General features: G+C 36.0%; 1 protein-coding gene across 1 annotated transcript; it reads left to right on the forward strand.

Moving 5' to 3' along the window:
* The first annotated feature begins 4,219 nt into the window (after positions 1 to 4,219).
* LOC143890587 (protein neprosin-like) lies at positions 4,220 to 10,224 on the forward strand. Its single transcript, XM_077395303.1, has 7 exons — positions 4,220 to 4,384; positions 7,387 to 7,473; positions 7,661 to 7,882; positions 8,548 to 8,715; positions 9,111 to 9,164; positions 9,270 to 9,416; positions 9,750 to 10,224. The coding sequence occupies exons 1-7, from the start codon at positions 4,220 to 4,222 to the stop codon at positions 10,131 to 10,133; spliced, it is 1,227 nt and encodes a 408-aa protein (XP_077251418.1). The 3' UTR covers positions 10,134 to 10,224.
* The last annotated feature ends 3,498 nt before the right edge of the window (positions 10,225 to 13,722 follow it).

Genomic DNA, 13,722 nt, shown 5'->3' on the forward strand with positions numbered 1-13,722 from the left:
CAACCGAACCATTCGGCTTGATGGGCCTGCGAACCATTTGACCCACCCATCCGACCGGTCCACCTTCATCCTGATCCAACGGTGCAGATCAAATCTGGAAAAATTAAAGGCTCCAAAGTGCGCCTAAAAAAGCGCCCTATAGCCCATTGCCCATTGCCCACGCCGCGCGCGCGCATGTGCAAACGGTGCGGTGCACCGTCCCGCGGGTCCAACCATGGGTTCAACCCAATGTGCAATCAACAAGTATTAGAAAAGGTAGTGCTTTATAAGCCCTTATCTTTCCTTTCTCTTATCCGGTACGGGACTATCTTTTCAACTACACTTCTACATCCTTTTGAAAAAGCAAATATTTCCAAGAAAACATTTTCTTTTTCCCAAACGCATTTGATAAAACATTTTCCAAAACACTAAAAAATGCAAAATACATGATTTTGAAAATCCAAAATCACTAACAGGGTTGGCGTAGGGTTGCGAGATTTAGCGGCGGGTTGACCCTCCTGGACCCGAGGCTCTGCTTCGGATTTAGATGGGTTGGCTTCAGGTTCATGGTTTATTATGGGCAGCATTTACACATATTGCGAGTTATATGTTTTCATTATCAGCGATGCCATACCACACTTGGGCCCTGTTTGGATTGAAAGAATTTTCTGGAAAAGTTTGGAAAGGAAAATATTTCTTAAGTTGAATCAACAATGTTGGCCCAAGGTTTCAACAAATGCACTCCGGAAACCCATGTTTTGATGATAACAAAGCATTTGCAGGTTCTTTGTTTTTTTATTACATATGGTATCCCCACTCCAATAGCATTTGCAAGTTCTTATTACGTTTCTAGATTTACTTGTTTTCCTAATGTTCTATGTTTGTGAATTGCTAATCTTTCATTTATCTTAAAATCTGCTACTCATTGAATTTTGAAATCAGAGTTAATACCTGATTCTGTTGCAGCTCAACCATACTTATTCTCACAACCAGTATGCTCTCCCTCTCTCTCTTCGCGCTCTGAACCGGCCCAACAATGAATATTTTAGATCTTCGAAGAAGTTGGAGACCGTAAAAATGTATTTATAAAAAAAATTACTCAGGCTTATTTTGTTCGAAGATCCAAAATGCTCATTTATTGCAACCCAAAGTAAATAAGCCTTGCCCCCAAAAACATCTCCCTAAGATGATCCTAACTCTTTGATCCGTGGTGATTCATATATGATGTCATCGTATTAGATCGGAGATTTAAGATCATCGAGATGATTGTTGGGGCATAGCCTATTTACACACACACACACACACACACACATTGTGTGTATCATCGCCATATATATATTGTGTGTGTGTGTGTATATATATATATATATATATATATATATATTATATTTGGGAATTGCTATATATAACATAAATCAATATATATGGGAATTGCTAGCGTCCATCTCAAAAGGCAACTGTTCTCTCCATTCACGAGGTGTGTGGTCTCACATGCGACAGACTAGCCACGAAAAGTTTTATGAGGTATCGCTCACCTTGAGCAGATATATATATATATATATATATATATATATATATATATATATATATATATATATATAGAGAGAGAGAGAGAGAGAGAGAGAGAGAGAGAGAGAGAGAGAGAGGAAAAGGATGGTGAGCTTGAGCGCACCATCCTTATGGTGCGCTTGAGCTCCCAAACACATGGGTCCCACATTTTTGTGGTGATCCAAACCATTCATTTGCAAGGCCCTATCATAGATAGAGTGTGTACCAAAAAGAAGCTCCATAGGATCATCCTAACCCATCCAAAAGTGGGTGGCAAAATGGAAAGACATTGTTTGTCCATACATCTGCTCTTTTTGGATGGGTTAGGATCATCCTATGGAGCTGATTTTTTGTACATACCCTATCTATGACAGAGTCTTGCAAATGAATGGTTTGGATCACTACAAAAATGTGGGACCCATGTGTTTGGGGAGCTCAAGAGCACCATAAGGATGGTGCGCTCAAGCTCACCATCCTTTTCCTCATATATATATATATATAGAGGAAAGTGAAGCTACACTGCCGGTGTTGCTAACTTAGCTACACCGCCGGCTTAAAATACAATGGGCCCACATTGTTTTGGTGATCCAAACCATTCATTTGATTGGCCCTCACATAGATAGGGTGTCCACCAAAAATCAGCTCCATAGGATCATCCCAACCCTTCAAACTGTGGAGGCAAAAATGGACAAATTTGTGAAGGTTTTTACACGTTCATTTTTGCCTCCACAAATCGTAGGGTTGGGATGATCCTTTGGAGCTGATTTTTGGTGGACACCCTATCTATGTGAGGGCCAATCAAATGAATTCTTTGGATCACCAAAACAATGTGGGCCCATTGTATTTTAAGCCGGCGGTGTAGCTTCACTTTCCTCATATATATATATATATATATATATATATATATATATAAGTGAAGCTACACATACGTGTAGCTAACTTAGCTACACCGACGGCTTAACATACAGTGGGCCCACATTGTTTGGGTGATTTGAACCGGCCTTCGGTATGCCCGTGCTAGCACCCTCTATTAACATATTGTATGGCAAGATGGGACTCTTGGTCCCAAATGCTAGCTTTATATTAATGAAATATGTCAATTTTTAAAAAAAAGCTTTGAAGTATGAGGCTTAAGTGTGGAATCCCACGGGTACGGAGTGTCAAATTTTACAAAACTCAAGAAAAAGGATTTGTTGATTTGGGAATATATTTTGATCAATTATAAAAACTAAATAATTTTGCTTAATAATATGGGCTTAGCAGGTAATATACTTGGAATTCTAATAGGCTAAGTAGATGTAATATTGTATTCCACATAAAAAAAACTTACTATTAGGATGGATAAATATGATAAATTAGCTTTTTAAAGTCAAGAAAGAATACGAGCTACGTTATATTATTTATTCATCAAGCAAATACATAGCTTGAGGGAAGAACATTTAATCACATCTATAACATGGAGTCCACTATAAAATGTAAAACTTTGCTTTTCTAAGGCTATGTTTGTTTTGGATTTTGAGAATTGATTTTCAGGTCCAAAATTGATTATTGGAATTCAAATTCAATTCTCAAAATCCAAAACAAAGAGGACCTAAGCAAACTGAAAGAAGTCAAGTAGAACCCTCAGAGACTAGGTATTATAAAACTTTTTATGGGTGATACCAACAGACGCTTTCCCTCCCTCAAAAAGCAAAAAGAGATAGAAAAAGCATAGAAGTTTTTTAATAGGGAGTAACTGTAATAGATGGATTATACTTGATAACTTTAAAATTAGTTTTTTGGAAAGGGTCTGAGTGATTAGATTTTTTTAAACTGTTCAGTCTCTTAGGCCCTGTTTGGATTGCAGGATTTTTCTGAAAAGGTTTGGAAAGGAATTTTTTTACAGAATTTCTTGTTTTTCCATTGTGTGATTACACATGAGAAAAAAAGAAGCGTAAATCACCCTAGTTCAATTATCTAGACAGACCATCAGTTTATAATGGTAACCCTTTAAATATGCCATCCACATATCATTTCCATCTAAATTGTGAAAACGAAAATTTCTCCTAGGAAACAATTTCCTCAAGAAACATTTTTCGTACAATTCAAACGAACCCTAACTTCCATTTCTTTTGACTTCTTTTGACATAAAATTGGCTCAAAATAAATTTTAGATCTGTAGAGGTTTCTATATGTTTCAATCCCTCTAGGATGCTTGGAGGGTTAGGATCACTGTATGAGGTATGCATATAATTTTTTTGGCACGACCCACTAATTTTAAGGCCGAACAAATGAATGGTTTAGATCTTCAAACAGGTTCAGATCTTCAAACCAGATTGGCCCAACAAATTGATTTTTTTAGGCAGTAATTATTTCCATGCACCTCCGATGCCAATGTAACTGATCTGAAGTCTCTCTTTCAATTTTAGTTTCTTCATATCTTGCACTCCTTCCTTTTTTATTCTCTCCTTCCTTTTTAGTTTGTTGTTATCATGTGCACTCCTCTCTTTCCTTTTTAGTTTTGTTGTTATCTTGCTGGATCACTCCTTCCTTTTTTTATCCTCTCATAGGAAGTTTTAGTAATTGCGAATCTCTTCTTAAAGATTGGGGGATTTTTTTCCTTAAATCTACAAGGAATTCTTGCTGTATAAAAGGAGGTGGGGAATTTTATTTTACAAGGATTTAAGAGAGGAGTCTCTTAACGGTTGGGGCTATGGGTTTGAAGGAAATGTTTTTGCTACTTTTTGTACTACTTTCTCTTGGAAACAGTGGCAATGGAGTGGAAGGACGAGGGAGCATAAGTCTGTCGAAAGAAGAAGATTTGGAGATTGAGAGGCAACTAAAAATTATCAATAAACCAGCAGTCAAGACCATTAAGGTATAACAGCTAGGTCGACCAAATCACCAGATTTTTACTTTTGAGTTATCTTATTAACATTTTAAAAAAATAAACAGTACTTAGTGGTAATCTCTGGTGATCTCTCTCTCTCTCTCTCTCTCTCTCTCTCTATATATATATATATATATATATATATATATATATATATATATAGAGGAAAATGATTGTGAGCTTGAAGTTCATATAGCTTATATGAGCTTGAGGGCCCAAACACATGGGTCCCACATTTTTTGTGGTAATCCAAACCATTCATTTGCAAGGCCCCATCATAGATAGGGTCTGTACCAAAAATCAGCTCCATTGAATCATCCTAACCACTCCAAAAGCGGAGGGCAAAAATGGGCAGATTTGTGGCAAACGGTGTCTGTCCATTTTGCCCTCCACTTTTGGATGGGTTAGGATGATCCTATGGAGCTGATTTTTTATACACACCCTATCTATGTAAAGGCCTTTCAAATGAATGCTTTGGATCATCCTAACAATGTTGGCCCACATGTGTTTGGGCCCTCAAGCTCATATAAGCTATATGAGCTTGAAGCTCACAATCATTTTCCTCATATATATATATATATATATATATATATATATATATATATATGAGAAAACGGTTCCTACACATATGTGTAGAGAGTTCTCTACACACTAGCTTAAAATACAGTGGGGGCCCACATTGTTTGGGTGATCCAGGCCATCCATTTTAAAGGCCCTCACATAGATAGGGTGTCTACAAAAAATCAGATCCATAGGATCATCCCAACCCTACGATTTGTGGAGGTAAAATGGATGTCTTTAAACCTTCACAAATTAGTCCATTTTTTGCCTCCACAATTCGAATGGTTAGGATGATCCTATGGATCTGATTTTTTGTGGACACCCTATCTATGTGAGGGCCTTAAAAATGAATGGTTTGGATCACCCAAATAATGTGGTCCCCACTGTATTTTAAGCTAGTGTGTAGAGAACTTATCTACACATATGTGTAGGAACCGTTTTCTCTCTCTCTCTCTCTCTCTCTCTCTCTATATATATATATATATATATATATATATATATATATATATATATATATATATGAGGAAAGTGTTTCTACTCGGCCGAGTAGAAAAGCTTATCTACTCCTCCCTTTAAAAAGTACAGTGGGCCCACACATTGTGGATGATCCAAAGCATTCATTTGATAGGTCTTATCATAGATAGGGTGTGCCCAAAAAATCAGCACCAAAGGGTCATCCTAGCCCTTCGTTTTGTTGGGCCTTGTAGAAACAGAATGGACGCACTGTGTAAGATGCGTAAGATGCGTCCATTCTGTTTCTACAAGGCACAACAAAACGAAGGGCTAGGATGACCCTTTGGTGCTGATTTTTTGGGCACACCCTATCTATGATAAGACCTATCAAATGAATGCTTTGGATCATCCACAATGTGTGGGCCCACTGTACTTTTTAAAGGGAGGAGTAGATAAGCTTTTCTACTCGGCCGAGTAGAAACACTTTCCTCATATATATATATATATATATATATATATATATATATATATATATATATATATATATAGGGTAATGATAAATTCGCACCCCCTGTAGGATGATTCACACAACTTAAATATATATATATATATATATATATATATATATATATATATATATATATAGGGTAATGATAAATTCGCACCCCCTGTAGGATGATTCACACAACTTTAACGAGAATTGACGTAAAAAAACGTTAAAGTCTGACACTTTTTGACGTCAATTCACCTATCCTACAAGGGGTGCAAATTTGTCACACACACACACATACACACACACACATACATATATATATATATATATATATATATATATATATATATATATATATATATATATATATATATATATATATATATATTTATATATATATATGGGAAAGGTGTGCGTACTCGGTCGAGTAGATAAGCTTATCTACTCGGTCGGGTTAAAAATAGTGGGGGCCCACATTTTTTGGGTGATCCAAACCATTCATTTGAAAGGCACTTACCTAGATAGGGTGTCCACAAAAAATCAGCCTCATAGGATCCTCCTAACCTATGCAATAGTGGAAGGAAAAATGGGGAAAAATGGACAAACACAGCTTGTCCACAAATCTGCCCATTTTTCCCTCCACTGTTGGATGGGTTAGGATGATCTTATGTGGCTGATTTTTTGTGGACACCCTATCTAGGTAAGGGCCTTTCAAATGAATGGTTTGGATCACCCCAAAAATGTGGGCCCCCATTGTTTTTAACCCGACCAAGTAGATAAGCTTATCTACTCGACCGAGTATGCACACCTTTCCCTATATATATATATATATATAAAGGGAAATGATATCCCCCCATGGTTTCTGTGAGAATGGTTCACTGCTTGAGGATAAATTCACCCCCTTTAACATTTTTCTTTACCTTTAAAACTTAACTAATAACATTAAAGGGGGGGATTTTATCCGTCAGAGGGGGCGAAATATCATTTCCCATATATAAAGTGTGTGTGTGTGTGTGAGAGAGAGAGAGAGAGATATGCTTTCTTGAGCTGTATCTAGCATTGGAGTTTTTTTACAATATTAATAACTCAAAAGTAGTAACGAGATATTTTGTTCACCTGGGTGTCGTTCATTTTGTCCACTTACATGGCCTATTGTCACGACGAAAAAAAATAAAACCATACATTTTACTACTAGAAGGTTTGATTTGGAGAAACAGGGCCTGTGGGTTGAATTCCTGAATGCATTCTTTCCCATTTCAGTCTTCTTAAGGGGGGGAAAAACGTAGAAGCACTAGTGAGAATGGCAGTACATTAATTATTCTCAGAATTTTGAATGGTGTAGGCATAATTTGGCTCCTTTGAGCTTAGGATTTGTCTCACACATGCACACACACAAACAAAACACACACATATATGGTACATTAATACAACATACATATTGTTAAAATGAGACAAATATTGTTGGTCTTTACATTTTTTGCAGGATGGATATGGACAGATATTTAGTTGTGTTGATATAAACAAACAACCCGCTTTCGATCATCCCTTATTGATGAACCATAAGATCCAGGTTTTTAATTTTCTCCTTATGTTATCTTTCAAGTGATATGTTCTTTTCTCTGTTATGTATTAATTCTGAGATTTTGTTTCTCTATGACATCACTTTGGAAAATAAAATGATTAACTATGAAAAATATGTTCTTTTCTTGGAAGAAACTAAAACCATACTTTTATTGATGGAAATTGTCTCTATGCAGATGGGTCCAGGATCTCTTCCAAAAGTTATTAAAGATAAAAAGGCTTCATCATTAGGTGTATCTTTAAAGGTAGGGCTCAAGGATGGAGGGTGCCCACTAGGAACAGTTCCTATTAGGAGAATTACGAAGGAAGAACTAAAAAGGGCTAAATCTTCCCCAAATATTGGGAAAGGATATCCTTCAAATGCTCAGGATCCTTCAAATGATGAAGGCAAATTTCGCGTAAGTCACATTTATTATCATCCAATTTTACTTCAAATTTAAATTTATGATGGGAGGAAAAGTAGTTATGTTCAACAATAATTCAAATAATTGGAAACTTAGACTTGAAAAGTGAGGTGAGTTAAGTCTACTGGACCTACACGCTCAATACTCAATTAAAAATCAAGTATCTTTTTACATCAAAATCTACAAAATTTATAAATTATGTGGGTTCTTGTAGAATTTCATTAGAAAACCCAATGCAATCATCTGATAACTCAACACGTTTTCTCTCAAGTTTAGACAATTGTTTTTGAGTTTTTGAGTTGAATTTCTATGTAAAGCTGAATAGATATGTCTTGTTACTATTTGTTCAACCGGAAGCTTTATATTATTGATAGCTAATAGATATAGATTCCAATTTTCAAGGATATATCTAACAACCCTACCTTTCGCACCATGTGTTCAACACCAAATTAATAAAACTTTTCATGATAAGGTAATTTTTAATTAAATAAAAAATATACCCCAACTTTCATGCACATGGAAACAGTAACTGAATAATTGGAACATCTTAAAAATGTATCTTTCTTTTCTTATGAGTATATGATTTAATTAGTTTTATATAATCTGTGTTTGTTTATTGCTGCCACATAACTGGCTAACAAAATGTGATTATTGCTCAGTTTGAATTGCAATCTACATATAAAGATGGTGGCGCGGAGTTTGGATCCAGGGCAGTTCTCAATACATGGCAGCCAAAAATTACAGGCAACCAAAGTAGTGGTTCTCTTGTTATACTTCGTGATGAGTCACCACCTGAACAAACACGCTCGATACATGCTGGATGGTTGGTAACTTTTCCAATTCCACCATCCATTATCGTTCGATACGTACTTTATAAAAAGACTGAATTATCTATTGAATGTAATAGAGGATTGACAAAATGTCATAATTCCAAGATTGGACAAGGTGCGATCTTAGCATAATTGTAAAAACATTATCAAATAATTCATTGCTATACAACATGCTCATAAGGTCCTTTCTATATTTGGTTGTTCCCTCAGTACCTATTTTTTTCCATATAAAATGGGCATAAATCAAATTTTATGCCCATAATTAAAATTTCTTTTTACGCATATTTTACATTGAAAGAAATGGAGCCTTAAGAAATGATCAATCATAGTAAAAAGGCAAGATCATATCTCATACTCTTGTATTCTAATTTTGAAGTTTTTCAAATCTCTAGGTAAGTAACGGATTATATCATGACTTTCTCCCCCACCTATCTACAGCATGGACGGTATGCTTCAACCATAACTTATTGTTTCTGTCATTTAAATTCATTAAAATTTGTCACTGAGATGCTCTACTAATTTTTTCCTTCGTTTATTCTGCTTACATACAGAATGATAATCACCAAAAAACGGGCTGCTATGACTCTCTCTGCCCAGGTTTTGTACAAATTTCCAGAGACTTACCTGTAGGCATTGGTCTTTCCCCAACTTCGATCTACAATGGAACCCAGTATTACATTATAGTCACTGTGTACAAGGTAATTCCGAATCCCTTTAGCTTGAATTAAAAAGCACACATTTAGCTATATTTGTTACATCATGGAAGCCATATTTTGCTGAAGAAAAATATCAGTTAGGAGGAGAAGGCGTCACTTTTTCAAAGATCTAAATTATTTATCCGTTTAAGTCTTGCCAAAAAATTCTCTCTCATTAGATGATTATAATCCCTTATTTGTTAAATCTTACAGTCTGGCCGATGGAAAAGCAATAGCTAAAAGAGATTTTGCATCACAATAATCCCTTAAAATGAGTTGCGCCTTGTGAATCATTCTTCTATTTTAATCATTTTATGATTTTCTATTTCAATGTAGGATCTATTGAGTGAAGCTTGGTGGTTATTATATGGAGACGAAAAAAAGAAGGTGGGCTATTGGCCAAAGGTCCTCTTTAATTCTACATTCGCTGACCATGCTGATGTTGCTCAATGGGGAGGGATTGTATATAATGCTGGTGTATTACCTTGGCCTGAGATGGGGAGTGGTCATAAGCCAGAAATCAACCAACAATATAGGACAGCATGTTACATTGGAGGCGTGAATTTTATAGATAAAAATGGTGATTCTATTCCGTTCACCAAAGAGAATCCTTATAGAATAATTGCAAGCTCCCCATGCTATGAATTTTTTCATGACATACAAGTGCCTGGTGAGAATTATGCTGTGCTTTTCGGAGGACCAGGTGGAAACAATTGCTAGATTCACTTGAATCACCTCCTTTTGTAGTACTATTTGTGTCCAAACTCCATGCGTGTTCAAACTTATATAATGCAAACATTTTAAGCATATAATAAATTAAACTTTAGCTATTGAGTTGTCATGTCATATTGGAGTCCTACTTATCTCTTTTTTGAATGGTAGGAGCCCTACTCAATGTTTAATTTTATTATTAAAATGCCAAAAACATCTCCCTAAGATGATCCTAACTCTTTGATCCGTGGTGATTCATATATGATGTCATCGTATTAGATCGGAGATTGAAGATCATCGAGATGATTGTTGGGCGTAGCCTATTTACATTGAACCTCAACAAATGAACTGTTTGGATCTTTGAGCAAAGTGGTCTAGTGAATTTTCAAACAAAACGTGTGTTACACCTGACAAAAAAATGTAACTTTACGGAACTTCGGGAACATAAGAAGAACTCAATTGAAAAGAGAGAGAGTAAGGATGGAGCACCATACCGCTAAAAAAGAAAATGAAGTTAAAGACCCTTCAAGCTTCAATCCCACTCGAAAACGGTGATGCATGCTTTTTTGAATTTTTTTAAAAATCTATGGAATTTACACCTCACTTTTTTTAACTTTTTCTAACAAAGGCACCCATTCAACCCACATATTTTCGATCCTACCCATCCTTTATGCTTTTTAACAAAAACACCCATTCAACCCACATATTTTCAATCTTACCCCCTCCTTTATGCTTTTTAACAATAGCACCCATTCAACCCACATATTTTCAATCATACCTCCTCCTTTATGTTTTTTAACAAAGGCACCCATTAAACTTACATAATTTCAATCCTACTCCCCTCGTTTGTTAAAATGCATTAGAAAATATTTTTAGAAAAATATAAAAAGCATATATTTTTAGAAAAAGTATATGATACTTTTTGGATTTATTTTTAGCTACTTTTTTTACTTATTTTTTCTACGTATTTTTTAAATAACATTTTTTCGTATCATATACTTTTTTTTGCCGTGTCGTGCATATTTTTATTTATTTTTACACAAAAATTAATTACGAAATTTTGTATCATATACTTTCTTTTGCCGTGTCGTGCATATTTTTATTTTTTTTACACAAAAATTAATTACGAAATTTTGTATCATATACTTTTTTTCCGATGTATCGTGCATATTTTTTTTTCAGAAAAAGTAATTAGAAAACTCTTTCTTTTGCATTTTTTTTTATTACTTGGTACGTGGTTATGCATACTTTTTTGCTTATTGTTTCTACATATATTTAACTATATATTTTTTTTGTTATAACAGTCTTTTTTTTTGTCGTGTCGTGCATTGCACGTCGGGTATCATACTCCTTTTTTTTGGCTATGTCGTGTATCGTCGTGGTTAAAAATATTGTTTCTACATATTTTTAACTAATTTTTTTCTTGGTATTATAGTCCTTTTTTGGCAGTGTCGTGCATCGCACGTCGGGTATTACTAGTATATTATATAGCAGAAGAGAAAATGAGAGAATTAATTGAATTTCTCCCAAAATTCTATGAGAATTACACATCACTTTTTTTGACTTTTTTTAACAAAGGCACTCATTCAACCAGCAAATTTTCAATCCTACCCCCTCCTTTATGCTTTTTAACAAAGGCACCCATTAAAGCCACATAATTTCAATCCTACCCCCCTCTTTTATGCTTTTTAAATTATGGAAACCTCTATAGATTGGAGGGCTAGGATCAGCCTATGGAAATGATTTTACGGGCACAACCTATTGATGTTGTGTTCCATCACATGAACGGTTTGGATCAACATATGATGTGGTCTGTACAGTTCATCGCACGGGGTTTTTTACTAGTCACATCACTTTTTTTAACTTTTTTTAACAAAGGCACCCATTCAACCTGCATATTTTCAATCCTACCCCCTCATTTGTGCTTTTTAACAAGGGCACCCATTAAAGCCACATAATTTCAATCCTAGCCCCCCCTCCCCCCTTAAGCTTTTTTAATTATCGAAGCCTCTATAGATTGGATGGCTAGGATCAGCCTATGGAAATGATTTTATGGGCACAACCTATTGATGTTGTGTTCCATCACATGGACGGTTTGGATCAACCTATGATGTGGTCCGTACAGTTCTTTGTCGGCCGTGCATCGCACGGGGTTTTTTACTAGTATATATATATATATAAAGAGAGAGAGAGAGAGAGAGAGAGAGAGAGAGAGAGAGAGAGAGAGAGAGAGAGAAGTGTTCCTACACGATCGTGTAGGTACGTTTTCTACTCCGTCGGCTTAAAACATAGTGGGCCCAGATTGTTTGGGTGATCCAACCATTCATTTGATAGGTCCTCACATAGATAGGGTGCGCCCAAAAAATCAGCTCCATAGGATCATCCTAACCCTTCGAACTATGGACGTTAAAAATTTATTGATTTTTGAATGTTTATACTCGTCCATTACACTCAAATTAGTAATAAGTCCTTATCCTTTAATTACAATTTTACTCCTATCAGCCTTAATGCCTTGTTTGCTTCATGCTCCAAGCCAAAATCTCCTCTTTGATCGGATCAAATCTCCACCCCAGGTCCTCATGGAGCACTACAAAGGGGTTATATTTCTTCTTACCAATTCTCTTCAATTTCGGCTGCCTAGGTGGGGTTGTGATCCACATCATCTTCCCCCCTTAAGAAAGAGCTTGTCCTCAAGCTTGGTCCTTCTTCAACATAAGGGGATGGAGTGTTCGTTGAATTTTTGAATTTACTTCCCGATCAATTTCACTCCATTTAGAGTTTCAAGGGCGACTTCCATCTCTTGTTGGGGTCAGTAGAGCATACAAAGCCATAACCTGCCGGTGTCTCCATTGTATAGAACCCGAGGTCCGACCACATTGCCATATTCTTGCAATACTAGGGCCAGAATTTCCTGGGTTCTTGACCATGATAGATTACCCACACAAAGCTTGTACTCACTTTATGGATACAATGGCTCTTTGGGCTTCGCTTGAATGGAAAGTTGACCCTCAACACCCGCCCAGTGTACTCACTTCCATCAAGATTCCGGATTACTGCATTAGCATCTTGGATGCTGCCCATGATTACGAAAGCAAATCCTCTGCTTCTTCCTATGTCTCTGTGATACACCACGTCAACCATTTCAGGGTTCCATATTCTTGAATAATTCCAACTAGTTGGGCACTTCATCAGTGTCTCTGTAGCAACTATGCCAACCTCTTATGTAGAACTGGTCACATAACTGCCTCGAGGAATAATGGTCTGTACTGGATGAATGGTTTGGATCACCCAAACAATGTGGGCCCACGCTATTTCTGATCGACGGACCATATATCAGCACAACCATGTTTTGATAATTACACTAACCCAACTTGTCCTTTATTATTTAAGATCAGTCAAGGGTTATTACAGTTCCCAAAAGTGCACTTACAAACCAATTAAAAAGGAAAAGACAAACCCTGTTTGTGCAATTATCAAAGCATGGTTGTACTGACTCCGCATTCTCCTCTCTACACAACTCTTTTTTGAAGAAATTAATGAAAACCCTAGAACTTATACAAAGTAAAAGAGAAGAAAATATACCCATATGGGTTTCTCT

The sequence above is a fragment of the Tasmannia lanceolata genome, unplaced genomic scaffold (genome assembly GCF_043159265.1).
Source record: "Tasmannia lanceolata isolate RefF3 unplaced genomic scaffold, GAP_Taslan_0.1 ptg000013l, whole genome shotgun sequence".
Taxonomy (NCBI): domain Eukaryota; kingdom Viridiplantae; phylum Streptophyta; class Magnoliopsida; order Canellales; family Winteraceae; genus Tasmannia; species Tasmannia lanceolata.